Source organism: Condylura cristata, unplaced genomic scaffold (genome assembly GCF_000260355.1).
Source record: "Condylura cristata isolate star-nosed mole 26May11 unplaced genomic scaffold, ConCri1.0 scaffold00011, whole genome shotgun sequence".
In the NCBI taxonomy this organism is placed as follows: Eukaryota; Metazoa; Chordata; class Mammalia; order Eulipotyphla; family Talpidae; genus Condylura; species Condylura cristata.
In genome coordinates this window covers 35376187-35394165 of record NW_004567112.1, presented here as the reverse complement: position 1 = coordinate 35394165, position 17979 = coordinate 35376187, and the positions used below count along the sequence as shown (strand labels likewise).

General features: G+C 36.2%; 1 protein-coding gene across 1 annotated transcript in view; it reads left to right on the top strand.

Annotated features, from left to right (window-relative positions):
• The window catches only part of SAMD8 (sterile alpha motif domain containing 8), a 54072-nt gene extending 37315 nt beyond the window's left edge, over positions 1-16757 (top strand). Inside the window, exons 3-6 of the mRNA XM_004680745.2 lie at positions 11-106; positions 4431-4548; positions 12007-12157; positions 12307-16757. Of these exons, the coding sequence (XP_004680802.2) occupies positions 11-106; positions 4431-4548; positions 12007-12157; positions 12307-12611 (670 nt within the window). The 3' untranslated portion in view covers positions 12612-16757. The remainder of the gene's footprint in view (positions 1-10; positions 107-4430; positions 4549-12006; positions 12158-12306) is intronic.
• Positions 16758-17979: the final 1222 nt, after the last annotated feature.

Genomic DNA, 17979 nt, shown 5'->3' with positions numbered 1-17979 from the left:
TCTCTTCCAGTGTTCCACGAATCCCATGGGCCTTTGCCATGACAGAAGTATGTGGTATGATTCTGTGCTACATTTGGCTCCTGGTTCTTCTTCTTCACAAGCACAGGTACCTCACTTAACTCCATTTAAGTCTGAAAATATTGTCTTGTGTAAACATCATCAAATCTTCTCTCCCTTTGCTGCTGCTTGTTTTTTTGTTTGTTTGTTTGTTTTGTTTTTTTAAAATTTATTTATGTGCACAGAACTGGGGTACAGGCCATAGGTGCAGGGGTGGTGAGAGGATTCACCAGAGACAGAATGGGGAACAGAACAGGCAGATGTATGAAGTACACTGCTGAGGGAAGCAGAGGGCGGGTGAGGAGAGGTCTGTCACGCCATGTGGATCACCTCCCGGGCGGGTTTGAACTCATGCTGAAGAGATTGTAGCTTTTTAGTGCTGTGCTTTAACCTGCTGAGCCACCAGGGAGGGCCTGTTGCTGCTTTTTAAATTTCCTTTTCTAGTCATTGTAGCATTATACTGACAGAAAAATGTTTTGGATTTAACCATTAAAGGAGTTAGCCTAAGGGCATACCTACATATTTAGCAATGTTCTGGATGTATTTAGGGGGAAAGATCAGAGGATGGGGATAATCAGTTGTGGAGCAACCATTGACACTCTAGTTTTATCTTTCTTTAGAAACAAATTGAGGGCCTCCCTGGTGGTGCAGGGTTATCAGTACTATCAAACTTCAGCAGCCACTGCAGCATGAGTTCAACCCCTTGCCAGGGAGCTAACCCACATGGCACAACAGACCTTTCCTGTCTTGCCCACTACTCTCCTCAGCAGCGTATCAGTAGATCCTGTTTTGCTCCCCACTCCTTCTCTGGTGAATCTCCCAAACCCTCCCCTCACCTTCCTCCTCACCCCCCAGTTCCTGTATGCATAAATAAATCTTTTAAAAAGATTTTTAAAAAGAATTGAAAATGTCACATTCTGTAGAATGTGACAAACTCCAATGATTGTCTTTGGTTAATGTTTGGATGGAAAAGATGATTCTCTGCCTGGAGGAGACAAATTTTTAAAAAAGGTTATTTTATATACCATGCATTTCTAGACATTGTAGTTCAGATGGAACAGAAAATTGCTAAAGACCGCGAGTGCTTTTTTGGTACTATCAGCAAGAAATAAAAAGGGAATGATACCCCACTAATAAGAAGCATAGGAGGAGACTCCTTTCCTACCTTAATAAGCAGACATTACTTGTTTTTTTTTTTAAGATTTATTTATTTATTCATACAGAGCTGGGGTACAGGCCAGAGATGCGGAAGGTGAGAGGATTCACCAGAGACAGAGTGGGGAGCAGAACAGGCAGATCTACGAGGTATACTGCTAAAGGGAACAGCGGGCGGGCCAGGAGAGGTCTGCCGCTCCATGTGGTCACCTCTGGGATTGAACTCATACAGAAGTGCCTTAAGCTTCTTAGTGCTGTGCTTTAACCTTCTGCGCCACCAGGGAAGGCCAGACATTATTTGTGGTGTGGTGAAGATGAAATTTAAAGAATTATAAAGTTTATGGAACTGCTATCCATTATCTTTGGACAATGAAAAGGAATCAGAATACCCTTGAATTCTTTCTTTTTTCCCCCTCACTAGGGAGTATCTGAGATAAACCACAGTCATAGGTCCTAAGCAGCAACTATTTTCAGTGCTTTGGATGTGAAAGGAAAAGTTGATGGCTGCTTTTCTTTTTTTCCCAGGCCCTGTAGAGCAGCCTTTTTTCTTTTTTTTCTTACATTGTTCATTTTTGCACATTTGATTTCTCCCCTCAGGTGTGATCCTCATAAATCTCCCATCACCATATCACCCATGAACAGTATATTCCTGTGTGCTCTCCCCACACGTGTTTTGACCCTCTCTCGCCTCCTCCCCTACTGAGTGGCTCAGATCTATCAATATAATTTGCCTACTACTTTAATCTTTTATTTCTCTCTGACCCTTTGTTCAGTTTCATGATTGCCATTCTTGTCACTGTGAAATGCACACAGATATATTCTCTCCTGTTGTATAGCAGTATTAAAGTTTGGATTGCTTAAAACCATAGGTTTATGTTTTTTTTTTAACCACAATATCATTACTGCTTTCTGGCTTAAGTCTGTCTCATAAAACAATAGATTTGATTTGTTCCACTGTTGAAAACAAGAGTTGGCCTTATAGGAATTCTTGATACATTCAGCAAAACATAACAGTGGCCAGTTAAATGCAAGTCATAATGTTCAATTATTCAAATCAGTGTTCCTTGAAGTATGGTCTTTGTATCACTTGTTTAAAGTGCATATTTCTTGGTTCCATTCTGTGTGCATACACTGATAGACCTAATCTTGTGTCAGGTGGTGTGAGGAAGAAAGGAACATTTTTTTAAAAATTCATAAAAAAAATAGTGCCACTGTAGTAATAAGAGTTCAATCCCTGGTTAGGGAGGTGACCCACATGACTTGGCAGACCTCTTCTATTTTACCCACTGCTCCCCTCAGTAGTACATCTGCCTGTTGTGTTCCCTACTCTGTCTCCAGTGAATCCTCTCACCCCTTTTACCCCTGCCCTACACCCCAATTCTTGCATGTATAAATAAATAATTTTTAAAAATGTATAAAGCATATACACAGGAGTTTTACAATATTTTGCTTAACACATTAAAAAATAAGCATATACAATACACTTGATGCCTTTATAATTTAAATTTGAGTTAGAAGCTAAATGCCTACTACCATTAACCAAATTATGATGTAATTAATGATCAGAAAATTCCTAAGAATTTTACAGTCTATTTTGTTTAACACTTATAAACAGTAAGTACACACAACATACTTGATGCCTTTATAACTTAAATTTGAGTTAAAAGTTAGATATCTCCTATCATTACCAAATTACAATAAGCAGAAACTCCTTAGAATCATATTTAATTTTACCTTTCATTCAGTAATTCATGAGCAATGAAACTAATACTAAGAGTCATATGAGGTACTAATCCTATTTTCCTCTTGTATAACTCTTATTGTTCCTTATCCATGAAGTAGTGCTCTTAGATCTGCAATGTCCAATGTGGCAGATACAAGGGGGCAATTTAATTTTAATTAATGAAAGTCTCATAAAAGTAAATTCTCTTTCGCTTCTGTACAGCAAAAGAGACATTACAAAAAACAGACATCCCACTGATTGGGAAAAAATTTTCTCACACAAAAGTAGCGATAAAGGACTGATCACAAAAATATACGGGGAACTGATGAAACTCAACAAAAATGAAGTAAACAACCCCATCAAAAAATGGGCAGTAGAGCTAAAAAGACACTTCTCCAAAGGGGAAATGCAGATGGCCAACAGGCATATGAAAAAATGTTCAACATCACTCGTAATAAGGGAGATGCAAATTAAAACCACAATGAGATACCACCTCACCCCAGTGAGAATGGTACATCTTCAAACAACTAGCAACAACAAATGTTGGCAAGGATGTGGAGAAAAAGGAACTCTCCTGCATTGCTGGTGGGAATGCAAACTAGTACAACCACTATGGAAAACTGTTTGGAGGTTCCTCAAACTGCTAAACATGGAGCTTCCCTATGACCCAGCAATCCCACTCCTAGTGTCTTTTATCTACCCAAAAGACACAAAAACACTGATTGAAAAAGATACTTGTACCCCCATGTTTATTGCTGCTTTATTTACAATTGGAAAAACATGGAAGCAGCCCAAATGCCCAAAAGTAGATGACTGGATTAGAAAGATGTGGTACATATATACAATGGAATATTACTCAGCAACCAAAAAAGAGAAACACATGTCTTTTGCAGCAACTTGGATGGAGCTGGAAAAGATCATGCTTAGTGAGATAAGCCAGAAAGAGAAAGAAAAATACCGGATGGTTTCACTCATAGCAGGAGTATAATGGACCAGGCGAGAAAATAACAAAAATAATGAACAACCATAGACCAGAGACATTCTGTGGGGGTGGAGTGGGGAATGGGACCAAAAACGGGGGGGGGGAAGGGAGGGAAATGCACGGGACTATGGTGGTGGCACAGGGGTGATTTGGTGATGGGAAACCCGTGGGGATTACAATTGAGATGAAAAAAAAATGTGCAAAATGATGTAAAAATAAACTTTTTAATAAAAAAAAAAATTCTCTTTCTCAGCTTTACCGGTCACATTTAAATTGCTCAGGTACTGCTTATAGATAGTTTATTGAAAATGCCATTGTAAAGTATTTCCATCATTGCAGACAGTTCTGTTTAGCAGTGATGTTTAGATGGTCTTCAAGGTGTCTGATCTCTTCCAAGAGTATAGTTAGTTGTTCTCCTACTTACTCTGCCTTTAAGTAAACATTTCATGCCTGGGTATTATTTTGGTTTGCTTTCTTCTGATCTTTCTCCCTTTTTGGTCGCTCTGTTCACAGGTCAATTCTTCTGCGAAGGCTCTGTAGTCTGATGGGCACTGTATTCTTGCTTCGCTGCTTTACCATGTTTGTGACTTCCCTCTCCGTACCAGGACAGCATCTACAGTGTACTGGAAAGGTAGCCTGCTACCTTCTTTATCATGCTTTTTCCTCTCATTCTTGGTGGGTTGATAGGACTTTGCTTTTAGTATTAAAATGTGCTTTTTTGTATTTATAATACTTAGATATACAAATACAAATTATAATACAAATTATTTGGTAAAAGCCTTACACCAGAATCTGTTTCTCTGAACTTCTGTACACTGATAGTGCTAGTTGTATGCTGTGGAGCTGAAGAAAAAGTTTCTGTTCTTCATTTTCTTTTCCTATTCTCAGAAGCCTTAGTTCCTCATGAGGTGACTCATGACTCATTATTTTGGGAAAAATATAGTAAATAATGGTTTTTTTGGGGGGGTACTAAACTGTAACAAAATTAGCTGTTGTGACTTGTTAAATTTTGACAGAAGAACTTAATATTCTACCTGTCTGAACCATCATGCTTTTTTGTTTTTGTTTGTTCCCAAATAGTCAAATGTATATTTTAATCTCTTTGTTGTTGTTTGCAAAGTAGGAAAACAAAATTAAGTGTCAGTTCTTCTACTGCAATATTAATAGCTGACATGTTGACTAGGGAAGATTAAGCGACCAAAGATTAAAGAGACCAAGAGCTAAAAGTAATAGCCCTGAGGGTTCATGAAGGGTGACAAAACTTTCTCCAGGTAATGGGAATGTTTATTGAGCTGTAAGAAAAGAAGGAAATTTAATATGATATTAAGTGTAAAGGAAATGTTTTATTATATTAGTTTATTTTTACATCATTTTATACCTTTTCCACCCCAGCTGCAATCCCCCATAGACTTACCATCACCAGTTCACTCATGTGCCATCACCTAGTCCCGTGCACTTCCCTCTCTCCCCTTGGATCCTATTCCCACTCAACCACTGTAAAATGTCTCTGGTATATAGTTGTTCATTATCACCCACTATTTTTCTTTTTCTTTCTGGCTTATTTCACTAAGCATGATCCCTTCCAGCTCCATCCATGTTAGCTGCAAAAGGCATGTGTTTATCTTTTTTGATTGCTTGGTAATATTCCATTTGTATATGTAACACGTCTTTTTAATCCAGTCATCTACTTTTGGGTTGATTCCATGTCTTTCCAATTGTAAATAAAGCAGCAGTAAACATGGGGGTGCAGGTGTCTTTTTGAATCAGTGTTTCTGTCTTTTGGGTAGATACTTAGGAATGGGATTGATGAGTCATTTAGAAGCTCCATGTTTAGCATGGCTTTGTAATATGGCTGGAAGTCTGGGATTGTGATGTCCATTCTCTGTTTTTTAGTCATGAGAGTTTTGGCTAGTCAAGGTCTTTTGTGGTTCCATATGAATCTCATCGATATTTGTTCTGCTTCTTTGAAGAATGTCATTGAGACTTTTATTGGAGTACATAGAGAAGTTTTAAGCATGCTTGTTACCTATTCACATAACTTCATGTAGATAGATACTTTTTTTTTTTTAAAGATTTATTTATTTATTCATACAGAACTGGGGTACAAGCCAGAGTTGCAGGGGCAGTGAGAGGATTCACCAGAGACAGAGTGGGGAGCAGAACAGGCAGATCGACGAAGTACACTGCTGAGGGGAGCAGTGGGCGGGTCAGGAGAGGTCTGCCGCGCCATGTGGTCACCTCCGGGGCAGGCGGGAATCGAACTCATGCAGAAGTGGCTTTAGCTTCTCAGTGCAGTGCTTTAACCCGCTGCGCCACCAGGGAGGGCCGTAGATAGATACTTTTAAACCAAAAGGTAGGATTGTTTTACAGATACTGATCTGTGGCTTATTTAATAGGTATTTACATTTTTTGTGGGTAAAAATTATAGCTATACTTTATCTTTTTAAGAACTGCAGGGTATTCTGTTGTTTGATCTACCAGTTTGTAAATGATTAACATTTAGGTGATTTCTAAATCTTACAGTTTATAAACAGTGCTATCTTAAATACTCCTGTACATACATATTTTTTACTTAATAATTTCTTTATGATAAATTCCTAGAATTACAATTATAGAATCCTAGAACATATACATTAAAAATTGTTATGCTGGGCCTCCCTGGTGGTGCAGCCAATGCAGCACAAGTTCCATTCCCCTGCCAGAGAGCTGACCAGCATGGCACAGCAGACCTCTCTGCACTGTCCACTCCTCCCCTCAGCGGTATATTTTAGTAAATCCACCTGTTCAGCTCCCCACTCTGTCTCTGTTCATATTTCTTATCCCCCTGCAACTCTGGCATTGTATGTGTAAATAAATAAATCTTTTAAAAATAAATAAAAGACTGAGATGGAAAAATGCACAAAATGATGTAAAAATAAGCTTTAAAAAAAAAGCACAGCACTGAGAATAAATAAAAGAAAAATATAAGCTTATTATACCCAAAAGAGAATTTCCTATAGCTGAGAGATTTAATTGTGGGTCATTTACTAAAACAGAAAGACTAGGTGCCTTGGGCCACATCATGTACTACAAAAATTAATATCATCCCCTGTAGTTTGGACAGTCCTTTTTCTGTCTCTAATGACTGTTTTTCATTATCAGTTGCTTATATAGGGACATTTCTATTAAAATCTGTTCTAAATTCTGTTAATTGCTTTGGACTATAATATAACCTACTTAGTGACCCATATTATTTGCTGAAATCATTAAAAATAGAACGTTAGGTGGTAGTAACTAGCATTCAAATCCCTTACTGTGAGCTTCTTAAAGTACCTTCATTGTAATCAATTATTTGCTCGAAAGCAGATTCCCAGAAGTAGTTTTAGAATAGAATCAAATCATACCTGTTTTTGAAATTTAACAATGGATCCCCTTTCAGGAAAGAAGCACTTAAAACAAATTTTTACATCTTTTCTCATGAGAACATCTTACTCAATCTCTGGTGTTGTGCTACTTTTTATGATTGGAAAGGATAAGAAAACTTGAATAATTGAGCAATAAATTGCTTTCTGTTCATGGGCATCACTTGTTTCCTGTCTAAGACAATTTCCTAGCAGTCTCTGTTGTTCTCTGCCTTTTCCTTCCTCCAAAAGAATAATATCTCAATCCCTATTCTAATTAGAAGTCTAATAATAAATTCCTCTTCCTTTCTTGCCATCAGCTATGACAGAAAAGGAAAGTTGGGTAGTGTATGGTCAGTAGGTGAGACTTCTCATGAAATTGTGGTGTCTAACAGAGTTGTTTCTTTTATTGAGTAGCCATAGTCAAATCCATAAAATACATGCTTTGGAATTGGATTTCTGGGCTCACCTCCTCGTTATGTTACCCGTCTCAAACGGTTGCTTATTTGTACAATTGATGGACTTCATAGGATTGTTATGGAATTTAAATGCACTCAGCAGTTTGCCTTGCACATAATAAATGTTCATATAAAATTTTAGCAGTTTTTGTATTCTGTGTTAAATGTTTTTTATGCTTATTGCTCAGATTCATCCTCAAAATGTATTGCTTTTTAAATCTTATATGTGGGAGTCAGGATTAGGTTGGCTTTTAATAACAGAAAATTTTATACAGTGTGGTTTATTCTCTGTCATAAGAGAAGTCTGAAAGTAGGTACTCCAGGTCAAGTGTTGTAAACTTTATGGAGTCATCAAAAAAAACATGATTCTTCTGTCTTTCTGAATGAAGACTGCTTCATGGTCCAAGATGGTTGCTAGAACTTCAGCTATCATTTGAGTTGTAGGATAGAAGAAAAAATAGAAAAGACTGCCTCCTAGCCAGTCCCTCTTTCCTTAATAAATTTCTTTAAATTCAGGTAACATTGGTTTACAACAATTTAGAGTTATAATATCACACTGTTCCAAATGTATGTTACCACATCATATGTAGCACCAAGAGACTCAGAGTCCACTGGTTCCCCCTCCAAACCCTGCTTTCTGTCTTTACCTCAGTAACATCAACTCTGTAGTTACAAGGTTTGAAATTGGTTTGGTTCTGTCTGATCTGTGTTTTATTTCTTTATATTCCACTTAAAAGTGAAACTCTCTGGCTTTGTCTTTCTTTATAAGACTTATTTTTTTTTTAAAGATTTATTTATTTATTTGTACAGAACTGGGGTACAGGCCAGAGCTGCGGAGGGTGAGAGGATTCACCAGAGACAGAGTGGGGAGCAGAACAGGCAGATCAACTAAGTACACTGCTGAGGGGAGCAGCGGGCGGGTCAGGAGAGGTCTGCCACGCCATGTGGTCACCTCCGGGGCAGGCGGGATTCGAACTCATGCGGAAGTGGCTTTAGCTTCTCAGTGCTGTGCTTTAACCCGCTGCGCCACCAGGGAGGGCCTCTTTATAAGACTTATTTAAAATAGCTCAACCCGGCCCTCCCTGGTGGCGCAGCGGGTTAAAGCAATGCACTAAGAAGCTTAAGCCACTTCCACGTGAGTTAGATCCTCACCCGCCCCCGAGGTGATCCATATGGCGCAGCAGATCTCTCCTGACCCGCCCGCTGCTCCCCTCAGCAGTGTACTTCATCGATCTGCCTGTTCTGCTTCCCACTCTGTCCCTGGTGAATCTTCTCACCTTCCGCATCTCTGGCCTGTACCCCAGTTCTGTATGAATAAATAAATAAATCTTTAAAAAAAAAATAGCTCAACCCCCTCCAGTTCCCTCATTCATGTTGTCACAGTTGGCAAGATTTCACTGTTTTTAATAGCTGAGTATTCCATTGTGTATATATGCCACATCTTCTTAACCTTGAGCAGTTAGGTTTTTTTCTTTACTTGATTGTCATAAATAGTGCTGCAATGAGCAAATAGTGCTGAAATGAGTGCATATATACCTTCAAATTAATGTTTTTGCATTTTTAGGGTAGACACCAAGGAGTGGAATTGCTGGATCATATGGCAGATTTTTTTTTAAAAAAACATTTATTTATTTGTTCATACAGAACTGGGGTATAGGCCAGAAGTGCAGGGGTGGTGAACAGATTCACCAGAGACAGAGTGGGGAGCGGAATAGACAGATCATGAAGTACACTGCTGAGGGGAGCAGCGGACCGGTCAGGAGAGGTCTGCCGCGCCATGTGGATCACCTCTGGGGCAGGTGGGGATTGAACTCATGCAGAAGTGACTTTAGCTTCTTAGTGCAGTGCTTTAACCCGCTGTGCCACCAGGGAGGGCCCAGCAGATGTTTTTCAAATGTTTTCAGAAACCTCCTTACTGTTTTTTATAGGAACTAAACCAATGTACATTCTAACCAACAATGAAAAATGGTTCCTTTTTCTCAGAAACACTTATTTCTAGTGTTTTTGATATGAGACAGTCTTAAGTGATGATGAACATTTTCTCTCATGCCTTTTAGGCTATCTGTGTGTCTTCTTTGAAGAAGTGTGTGTTTAACTCTTATACCCATTTTTTAAATTGGATTATTTGATTTCTTGTTGAGTTGTGTGAGTTCTTTTTGTTGTAATGATAGTTTCTTTTACTGGGGAGCTGCTTTTTCCTTTGTTGTAGTTCCATTTATATTCTCTTGTTACTCTTGCCATTGCAGATTAATCTATGAAGATCATCGATGAATCCATCCATGGTAGCTGGTTTTCTTTCATGTATCTCCCCCTTTGATGTAGTAACATATTATGGCTTCAGTTCTTACATCCAAATCTGTAGTCCAGTTTAGATTAATTTTTGTATATGGGGTGAAATAGTGGTCTAGTTTCATTATTTTGCATCGAGTGCTATCTAGTTTTCCCAATACCATAGAGACTTTCTCTAGTGTATCTTTTTTGACTTTTTTTTTTTAATCATAGTTTAACTGCCCGTATATTTCTGGTCTCAATTCTGTTCCATCATCTCTATGTCTGTTTTTATTCTAGCACCTTGATGTTCTTTATTCTTTCAGTATACAAAATTACCACAGCAGGACTTAGAATCTACTTATATATAACTATTCTTTACTGTTTTGTGGTATTTTTGATCGATGTTGTCTATATATTTATAAGCCTAGCAATACATATCTTAAGCATGCTAATCTAAACCTAGTATAATATTATTACTTTATATAATTTCTGTCTATTCAGGTAGCTGAGAGATGAAAGGAGTGCAAGAATATAAAGTATATAAGTATACGTATATAAAGTACTTACGTACTTTATATTTGTATTTTACATACGTATACTTACATACTTTATATATAATATATAAAAGCTTTGTCAAGAGTTTTCTATCTTACCCTTCTTATTTAACTCTTCCAGTTTTCTCCAATTGCTCCTGTAGATTTGAGGTGCCATCTATTGTTTTTGAAAATTATTATTATTATTATTTTTTGGTATTGAAGTAAATTTGGTTTATATGATTTAGGAGTATAGGTTTCTATTTTTTCAGATGTATGTATTACCATAGCACACCCACCACCAGAGAGCACCCATAATCTTCCACCAGTCTGTTGGATTATGGTTTCCCAATGATTTCCCATTGTTTTCATTTCTTTTTTTTTTTTTTTTTGCTACCACCACCATGATGGATGTTTTCATTTCTTACTGCAGTACAATTGCCCCTATTCAACTGTGCTGTGTTTTTAGGTGTACCATAACATTTTGATTACTGTAGCTTTGCAGTGTAGTTTGAATCCTGGGAGTATGATACTGGCATTGTTTTGTTGTTGTTTCAGGATTCCTTTGGCTAATCAGGATATTTTGTGGTTCCATATAAATTTCAGTAACATATTTTATTTCTTTGAAGAATACAATTAAAACCTTGGTAGAGATTGTATTGTACCTTTCTGCATATTACTTTGGTTAAGATAACTATTTTATAATGCTAATTCTTCCAAACTGTGAGTAGGAAATAGCTTTCCATTTCTTTGTATCTTTTGTTTCTTCTAACAATGGCTTACACTTTTCACTTATAGTTCTTTTATCTCTTTGTTAAGTTTATCTCTAGGTATTTAATTCTTTTTGAGGCAGTTAAAGGGATTGTATTCTTCATTTCTTTTCTCTTCTAGATCATGTTTGCATAGCGGGAGGAATACAACTAATTTACAATTTTTGTAAATTGATTTCATATAGCCCAGAAATCATTTACATTGTATTATACATATCTTAATAGCCATACTTTACTGCAGTGGAGTTTGGGAAAAACAATACTTTGGTTGAGTTTATAGCTACTTAAAATAAATTTGAGATTCTGTTAACCAGTGAAGAAGGGGAGAATGGATATTGAATGGTATTCCTTGGTCCCTGTCATAACCTGTTTCTTAAATTGGCAAGAAATACGCTAATGTGACATTGGATTATAAACTCGAAAGTGTTTTTGTGACCTTTCCATTGTAAGAGAATTTGTAATAGAGGAGTTTGAGTTATACTGATTTCATATAAATATTAAAATATTTCTTAAGTACAGCCAACCAAGACCAGCCATTTTTTTGATGTCTGGAATTGAAAAGTCTGCAGATTTTACTTAGGTCTTACTTATAAGTTATTCAACTTTTGAATTTCAGTGGGAGTGGATATGCAGAAGCCCTACGTATTTGAAGGACTAATTCATAACTTTCTTTATAGATATATGGCAGTGTATGGGAGAAACTACACCGGGCCTTTGCCATTTGGAGTGGCTTTGGTATGACTCTAACTGGTGTTCACACTTGTGGAGATTACATGTTCAGTGGTCACACGGTTGTCCTAACTATGCTGAATTTCTTTGTCACTGAATGTAAGTATATCTTTACTATTTCTATGCATATTAGATAACTAGCTGCATGGCTGTGGGAAGAGTGTCAAATTGTATGACATGGGAGAAAACAAACTAAGAAACATTAGAAAGAATGTGGTTTTAAAATTATCTTTCTCTCCTTTTCCCAGATACACCAAGAAGCTGGAATTTCTTGCACACTTTATCCTGGGTTCTCAACCTCTTTGGAATCTTCTTCATTTTAGCTGCCCATGAACATTATTCCATTGATGTGTTTATTGCCTTTTATATCACTACAAGACTCTTTTTGTACTACCATACTCTGGCCAATACCAGAGCATATCAGCAAAGTAGGAGAGCAAGGATTTGGTTTCCTATGTTTTCTTTTTTTGAATGCAATGTTAATGGTACAGTACCTAATGAATATTGTTGGCCATTTTCAAAGCCAGCAATAATGAAAAGACTGATTGGATGAAGAACATCTTTGTGTAATGCATTCATGATTAAATATACAGTAGCTGTTGAAAATGAATAACTTTGCTTTCTCCCTCTAGATTGTTCCTGGATGCCTTGCTTGCTGTGTTACATGTTGACAAAGTAAAGTTTCCTGTTATGAGCAAGGCTGTGATTACAGAAAGCAAGGAAGAACAATCAAGAGTCCTTATATTATCTGTTTAAAAAGAAAGCTTAAGTGGATGTTTTCTGCCCCTTCTCTTTAGGCAGACTTAATGTTGTGGTTGAAGTTGGCTTGTTATCCTTATGTGTTGAGTATTTGCTTATTGAACTTAAGCAAATTAACTTAAGCAATTTGCTGGCTAAAGGACTTTTTTTTCTAGTAGGATTCTGGTCAAGAAATAATTTTTGAAACTGGTTATCTTCATAAGAAAAGCCCCAACCAATTGAGTAGTAGTTGTGCTCACTTGAACTAATTTTTGTGTCTTTTTTAAAAGTGCATTTCTTAAAACCATTTTTAAGAATATGAACCATTTTTTTTTTAAAAAAGCATACTGAACATATTAGGATGACTGGAACTAGAAGAGAATGTAAGGAATCACCCTGTGTTGATAAAGTACTCATGATGAAGCCACAGGCATCCTTATAATACAAATACAAAGCTGGCATTTTTAACCAAAGATGTGGGAAAAAGATTGGAGTTCCTATTTTTTCTCAGTGCTCAGTATAACTATCAGTAAATATTCACGAGGGAAAAATGGTTGCATCCCCAAAACTAAAATTGGCTTGATTTTAGTTATATACGTACCCGGAATAATTTGTCCTATAGTTGTTAGGTGACATCCCAGTTTTAGCTTCTTTAATGCTGTGATCTAGTGAGCAAAATAGTGGAGTATTTTACTAGATGTTAAAGTTCTTACATCTACGTCTTTATAAATAGGGAGTCATGCATGCAAAGGATATTTTTTTCTTCTGAAAAGAAATTTATAAATTTATAAGGTTGCAAGTGTAATACAATGTTTTTGCTTTGGAAATTTCTCATTCTTGACCATCAGAAGTAAGCCATCTCAGACATACTTGGATTAAAAAAATATTTCATTGTTTTTAAATACAATTGTGTACATACATTCTTTCTATTTAGTCTGAATTTGGCAGTCAGAAGGTAATATAACTTAATTGCTGTTTATAACACTAGACATTTAGTACCTTAAGTAATATGACCTCTGTGATAACAGTCACTTTACTTTTAAGGGTTTTGTATAGTAGTTATGATAGTAGGATGGCTATGGAATTGGACTGAGAATCCCAACTGATATCTACTTGGAATGTTAATTGTGTAGTTTTTGCATTCCACTTTAAAACAAGGAACCTAGAATAAGTTTGGCATATTAAGGTCTGAGATCAGGCCACTCAGACAGAATCTTGCTTTCTATGTGGGTGAAATTTTTTAATTTTGCACTTTGGGTAATTTTCCCAACTCTGTAAACTACAGAGGGATGAATGGATTGGCAAAAAAGGAATATTACACAAACACATTTTAGCAAGTGCTAAATGATCTCAATTTTGGTTCAACATTGATTTTTATTTCTTTTTTGAGAAGTGGTAGAAGGCAATTCAAGGTATGCCTTTAAATCATATACTTCAGAATCTTGTATCTTAAATTGTAGATTCTGTGACATTCTAGGAATAAAAATGCAAACTGAAGAAACTACATAATCATGAAGAGTGAAGAATGCTTTTCTCTTCACTTAGACTAATTTGACCCTTGTGATCAAAAGATGTGTTACTGCCAATTTTCCTAAATGACAGCAAATAATCTAATTTACTAGATTGAGATTTTTGGGGGGAAGTGTTTGGAAAAAAAATCTGTGGCAACATTAATTCAAGAATGTTAAATAGTTAATGGTAAATTTCTGAAAAGTCCATCTTATTTCCTTCTAGTGGATTCTATTCTAGAATAAATTTTTAAAAAAAAGCTTTGCAGAGCTATTGAGATTGCATAACAGCAGATGGTAGTCAGGATTGTTAAAAAAAAAAAAAAACCACTGCTTTATCTTTGTAGAAAAGCTAGATTTATAATTTATTGTTTTAACTGTTATAAGGCAGTGTTTACATCAATTATCTTCAAGTCTCGGAATAGCTTTAGACTTTTTTAAAATATTAAGCCTGTATTTTAGTTGATTTTTTTTTTTAATTGTCCAGAAATTTCCAGATTTTGTCTTTGTGGCTTTTGGTTGTTTTAAAATTTAAACCACAGTCGAGGTAGCATTTAAAATTTACACTTGGAAGGTGAATATGGCAGAGAAGCTACATGCCTTAGATCTAAATATATTTTGCTTTGTATTAGGTTCTACGGTTTCATACTTGAGCAGCATGCATCATTAACATTGAGCCCTTAGTATAGAAGTAACCAAGTAACTTTGGTTTGGAATGCAAACTGGTGGTTTTATTGAATGTCCTTAATTCAAAGCCATAGAAAAGAAAACTTTTTCTGTGTTTCTGGGGACAGTGTTGCCTTTTTGTTTTGTTTCTTTTTAAAGTTCTACAAGGCAGTGTTACTCAAGGGTAATTGAAGTTTGTAAGGGATAAAAGATTTTGAAGAAAGTAAGATTTCTGTTAACACCAGCATTTTGGGGAGAAATAGTTTTTGGCTATGTTACAAAATTCTCAATGTAGGTATTACCTCCAGTCCTCTGTGGCCAAAATTGTTAGGGTAAAAGAACAACTCCATATGCTGGTTTTTTTTTTATTTGTGTCCTTTTAAATCAGAAAACAATGTTTAGTCTTTCAGATAGTCAATTAAGTAAGTGGGGACTGTTGACAATGGAAGAGACCCATTGAGTTGAGAGACCTGCTGATCAGTGAGTGTAACTCTTGACACTGCATTCTTTTGTATCCTATACATGCCTGAGGGTGTTCCTTAGAATTCTAAAAATCTTCTAACTTATAGATTGAGAACAGAGTTTCCAAATCTTTTTTGCTTTAAAGCTATCTCTTTGTAAAGTGTTACTCATGTATTCAAAGTCATTCATAACACTAACCTGCTTTGACTGTAGTCAGCAAAAGGCAATTTCATCATTAATTGTATATGAACTCTTCAGGATTCTAGTTCTAAAATACTTGAGAATAACCATGTTTTTATTTAAACACTGTTCTAATAAATTTAACCCTTTTATAGCCTCTTTTTAAACTTAAGTTATCCTTTTTTAAAAATAATTACAATATTCATTTGTCAGTTCTTTAAGATATTCAGGCATTTGAGATAAGAAAACTTTTTTAGAATAGTCCATTTACTTAAACTATTAGTTTCGTTTATATAGTTTCAAAGTCAAAAAAGCATGTCACTATGCCAATTTTACTTGACAGTTTGTAAAAAATTTAGCCCAGATTGTCCCTTATACCTCTGTAGAGAAGAAGTTAATAAAATCAAAAGTCAGAAGCTTTGGGTGACCAATAAGAAAAGAAAGAGGTTGAGATTGTTTTTTTTCCTTTATCTCTGTCTTTAAGTGGCTTTGAATGACTGAAATTACTATGGAAGTAGATTTTGGTCCCTCTTACCCCCAAGAGTTGGCACCAATTTAAAGTAACTAAAATGTGGTAGGTTACTCTGCATCAAGTTTAATAAAAAAAATCTATGAAATTTATAAGCCATATTTCAGCAATGAAAAAGTTGGCTTTTAGAATATGTTCTACCCTAAATTAACCAAAGGATTTTTCTATTCAGTGTAGTCTGTTTAAACATAGGGAGCTTTGTACCTCATAGGGACACAGAAAGAAGATTGTTCATTGTTCTTCCAGGCCTGTTTCAGTCTGAACTACTGGGTTGTCTGAGCATAGCCAAATGATGTTACCAGTCAGTAATATCATATTAAAAATGCCTAATTTTAAGTTATTAAATAAGAACGTCTATAGATTGTTAGGACATTTCTTGTGTTCCTGACATGGAACAAAGGAAGAACTGGTACTCTACTGTGGGAAGCAAAATTTATCTTGGATTAAAGTGGGCATGTTTTGTTCTATGAATTCTACCTAAATGTCACCCTATCCACAGAGAAACTAGAATTACTTGAAGATGTGAAAGAAAGTTCCTGTGGTAGCCATACCTTAAAGCACAGTATTGTATATAAGTAAATATCTTAATTCTAAATTAAAATCCAGATTTAACTAATATATATTATTTTATATCTTTGTTGTATTAAAATGTTTAAAAACACTAAAAATAAAACACTTGAAAGTTGGATTGCAGTCTCTTATTTAATGTCTTTGCGTTATTAATGTAGCTGGTTTGTTTTTCATACAGTGAATTTTTTTTTTTTACAAATGGTAGTTCCCTATAACATTAAATCCTAATGTAGTATCTGGTTCTTGGCATTGACTGATTTTGTTGTCCTTTAGGCTGGACATTTGCTCTTTTTCCTTCCTTTAAACTAGAAACTTAGGGCCCTCCCTGGTGGTGGAATGGGTTAGGATGCAGCACTCCAGCCACTTCAGTGCGAGTTCGATCCCCGCCCTAGAGGTGACCACATGGTGCAGCAGACCTCTCCTGTCTCACCAGCTGCTCCCCTCAGTAGTGTACTTCGTTGAACTGCCTGTTCTGCTCCCCGCTCTGTCTTTGGTGAAGCCTCTCACCACCCCTGCATCTCTGGCCTGTACCTCAGTTCTGTATCTGTATGTATAAATAAATCAATCTTTTTAAAAAAAAAAACTAGGAACTTAAATGACATTCCTGAGGACATTTGAATAATTGTAGTTTTAAGTTTGACAAGGAGGGAAAGGAAGCAAATAGCTATTTATTTGTGGACATAACATTTTTGTTAGTTTGGTTTGGGTTACTATAATTGTATATTATAAAGGAAGATTATATCATCCTATCAATTCTATTTGGAGAAGGGAGAGAGCAGTAGCCCAGAGCCATGGAGTAGTTAGAACACTAAGCACTGTCACAGATGCAAGGACACAGGCACTTCTTCCATGACTAAGCTTGTGTTTATGATCACTGCTTGCAGCAACTCTGGTGCTGGCGCCACCTGCTCTCTCTTGTGCAATGTAGGGAAGAAAAGTCCAGAACAGACCTGGAAGCTGTTTGGTGGATTGGAAATGTTTCATCTGAGAACCTGCATATAAATTTAATCTAGTGATTAAATCAGGTCTTCTTCCAGCTCCACTTAACTCTTATGTATAAAATGGGGAGTGGGGAGACATGCTACTTCATAGTTGTATGAAGGGCCAGATTATGGTAGTACTGTAGCCTACCTGACTAAGTGCCTGGTTCATAATATCAAATGCTAATTGAATTTAAAGTCAATGAAATGCCTAGCTGAATGTTTTAGAGGTATGGGAAGGGATTGGTACTTAACCATTTTCATCTGGTGCTTGTGTTTTACACATTT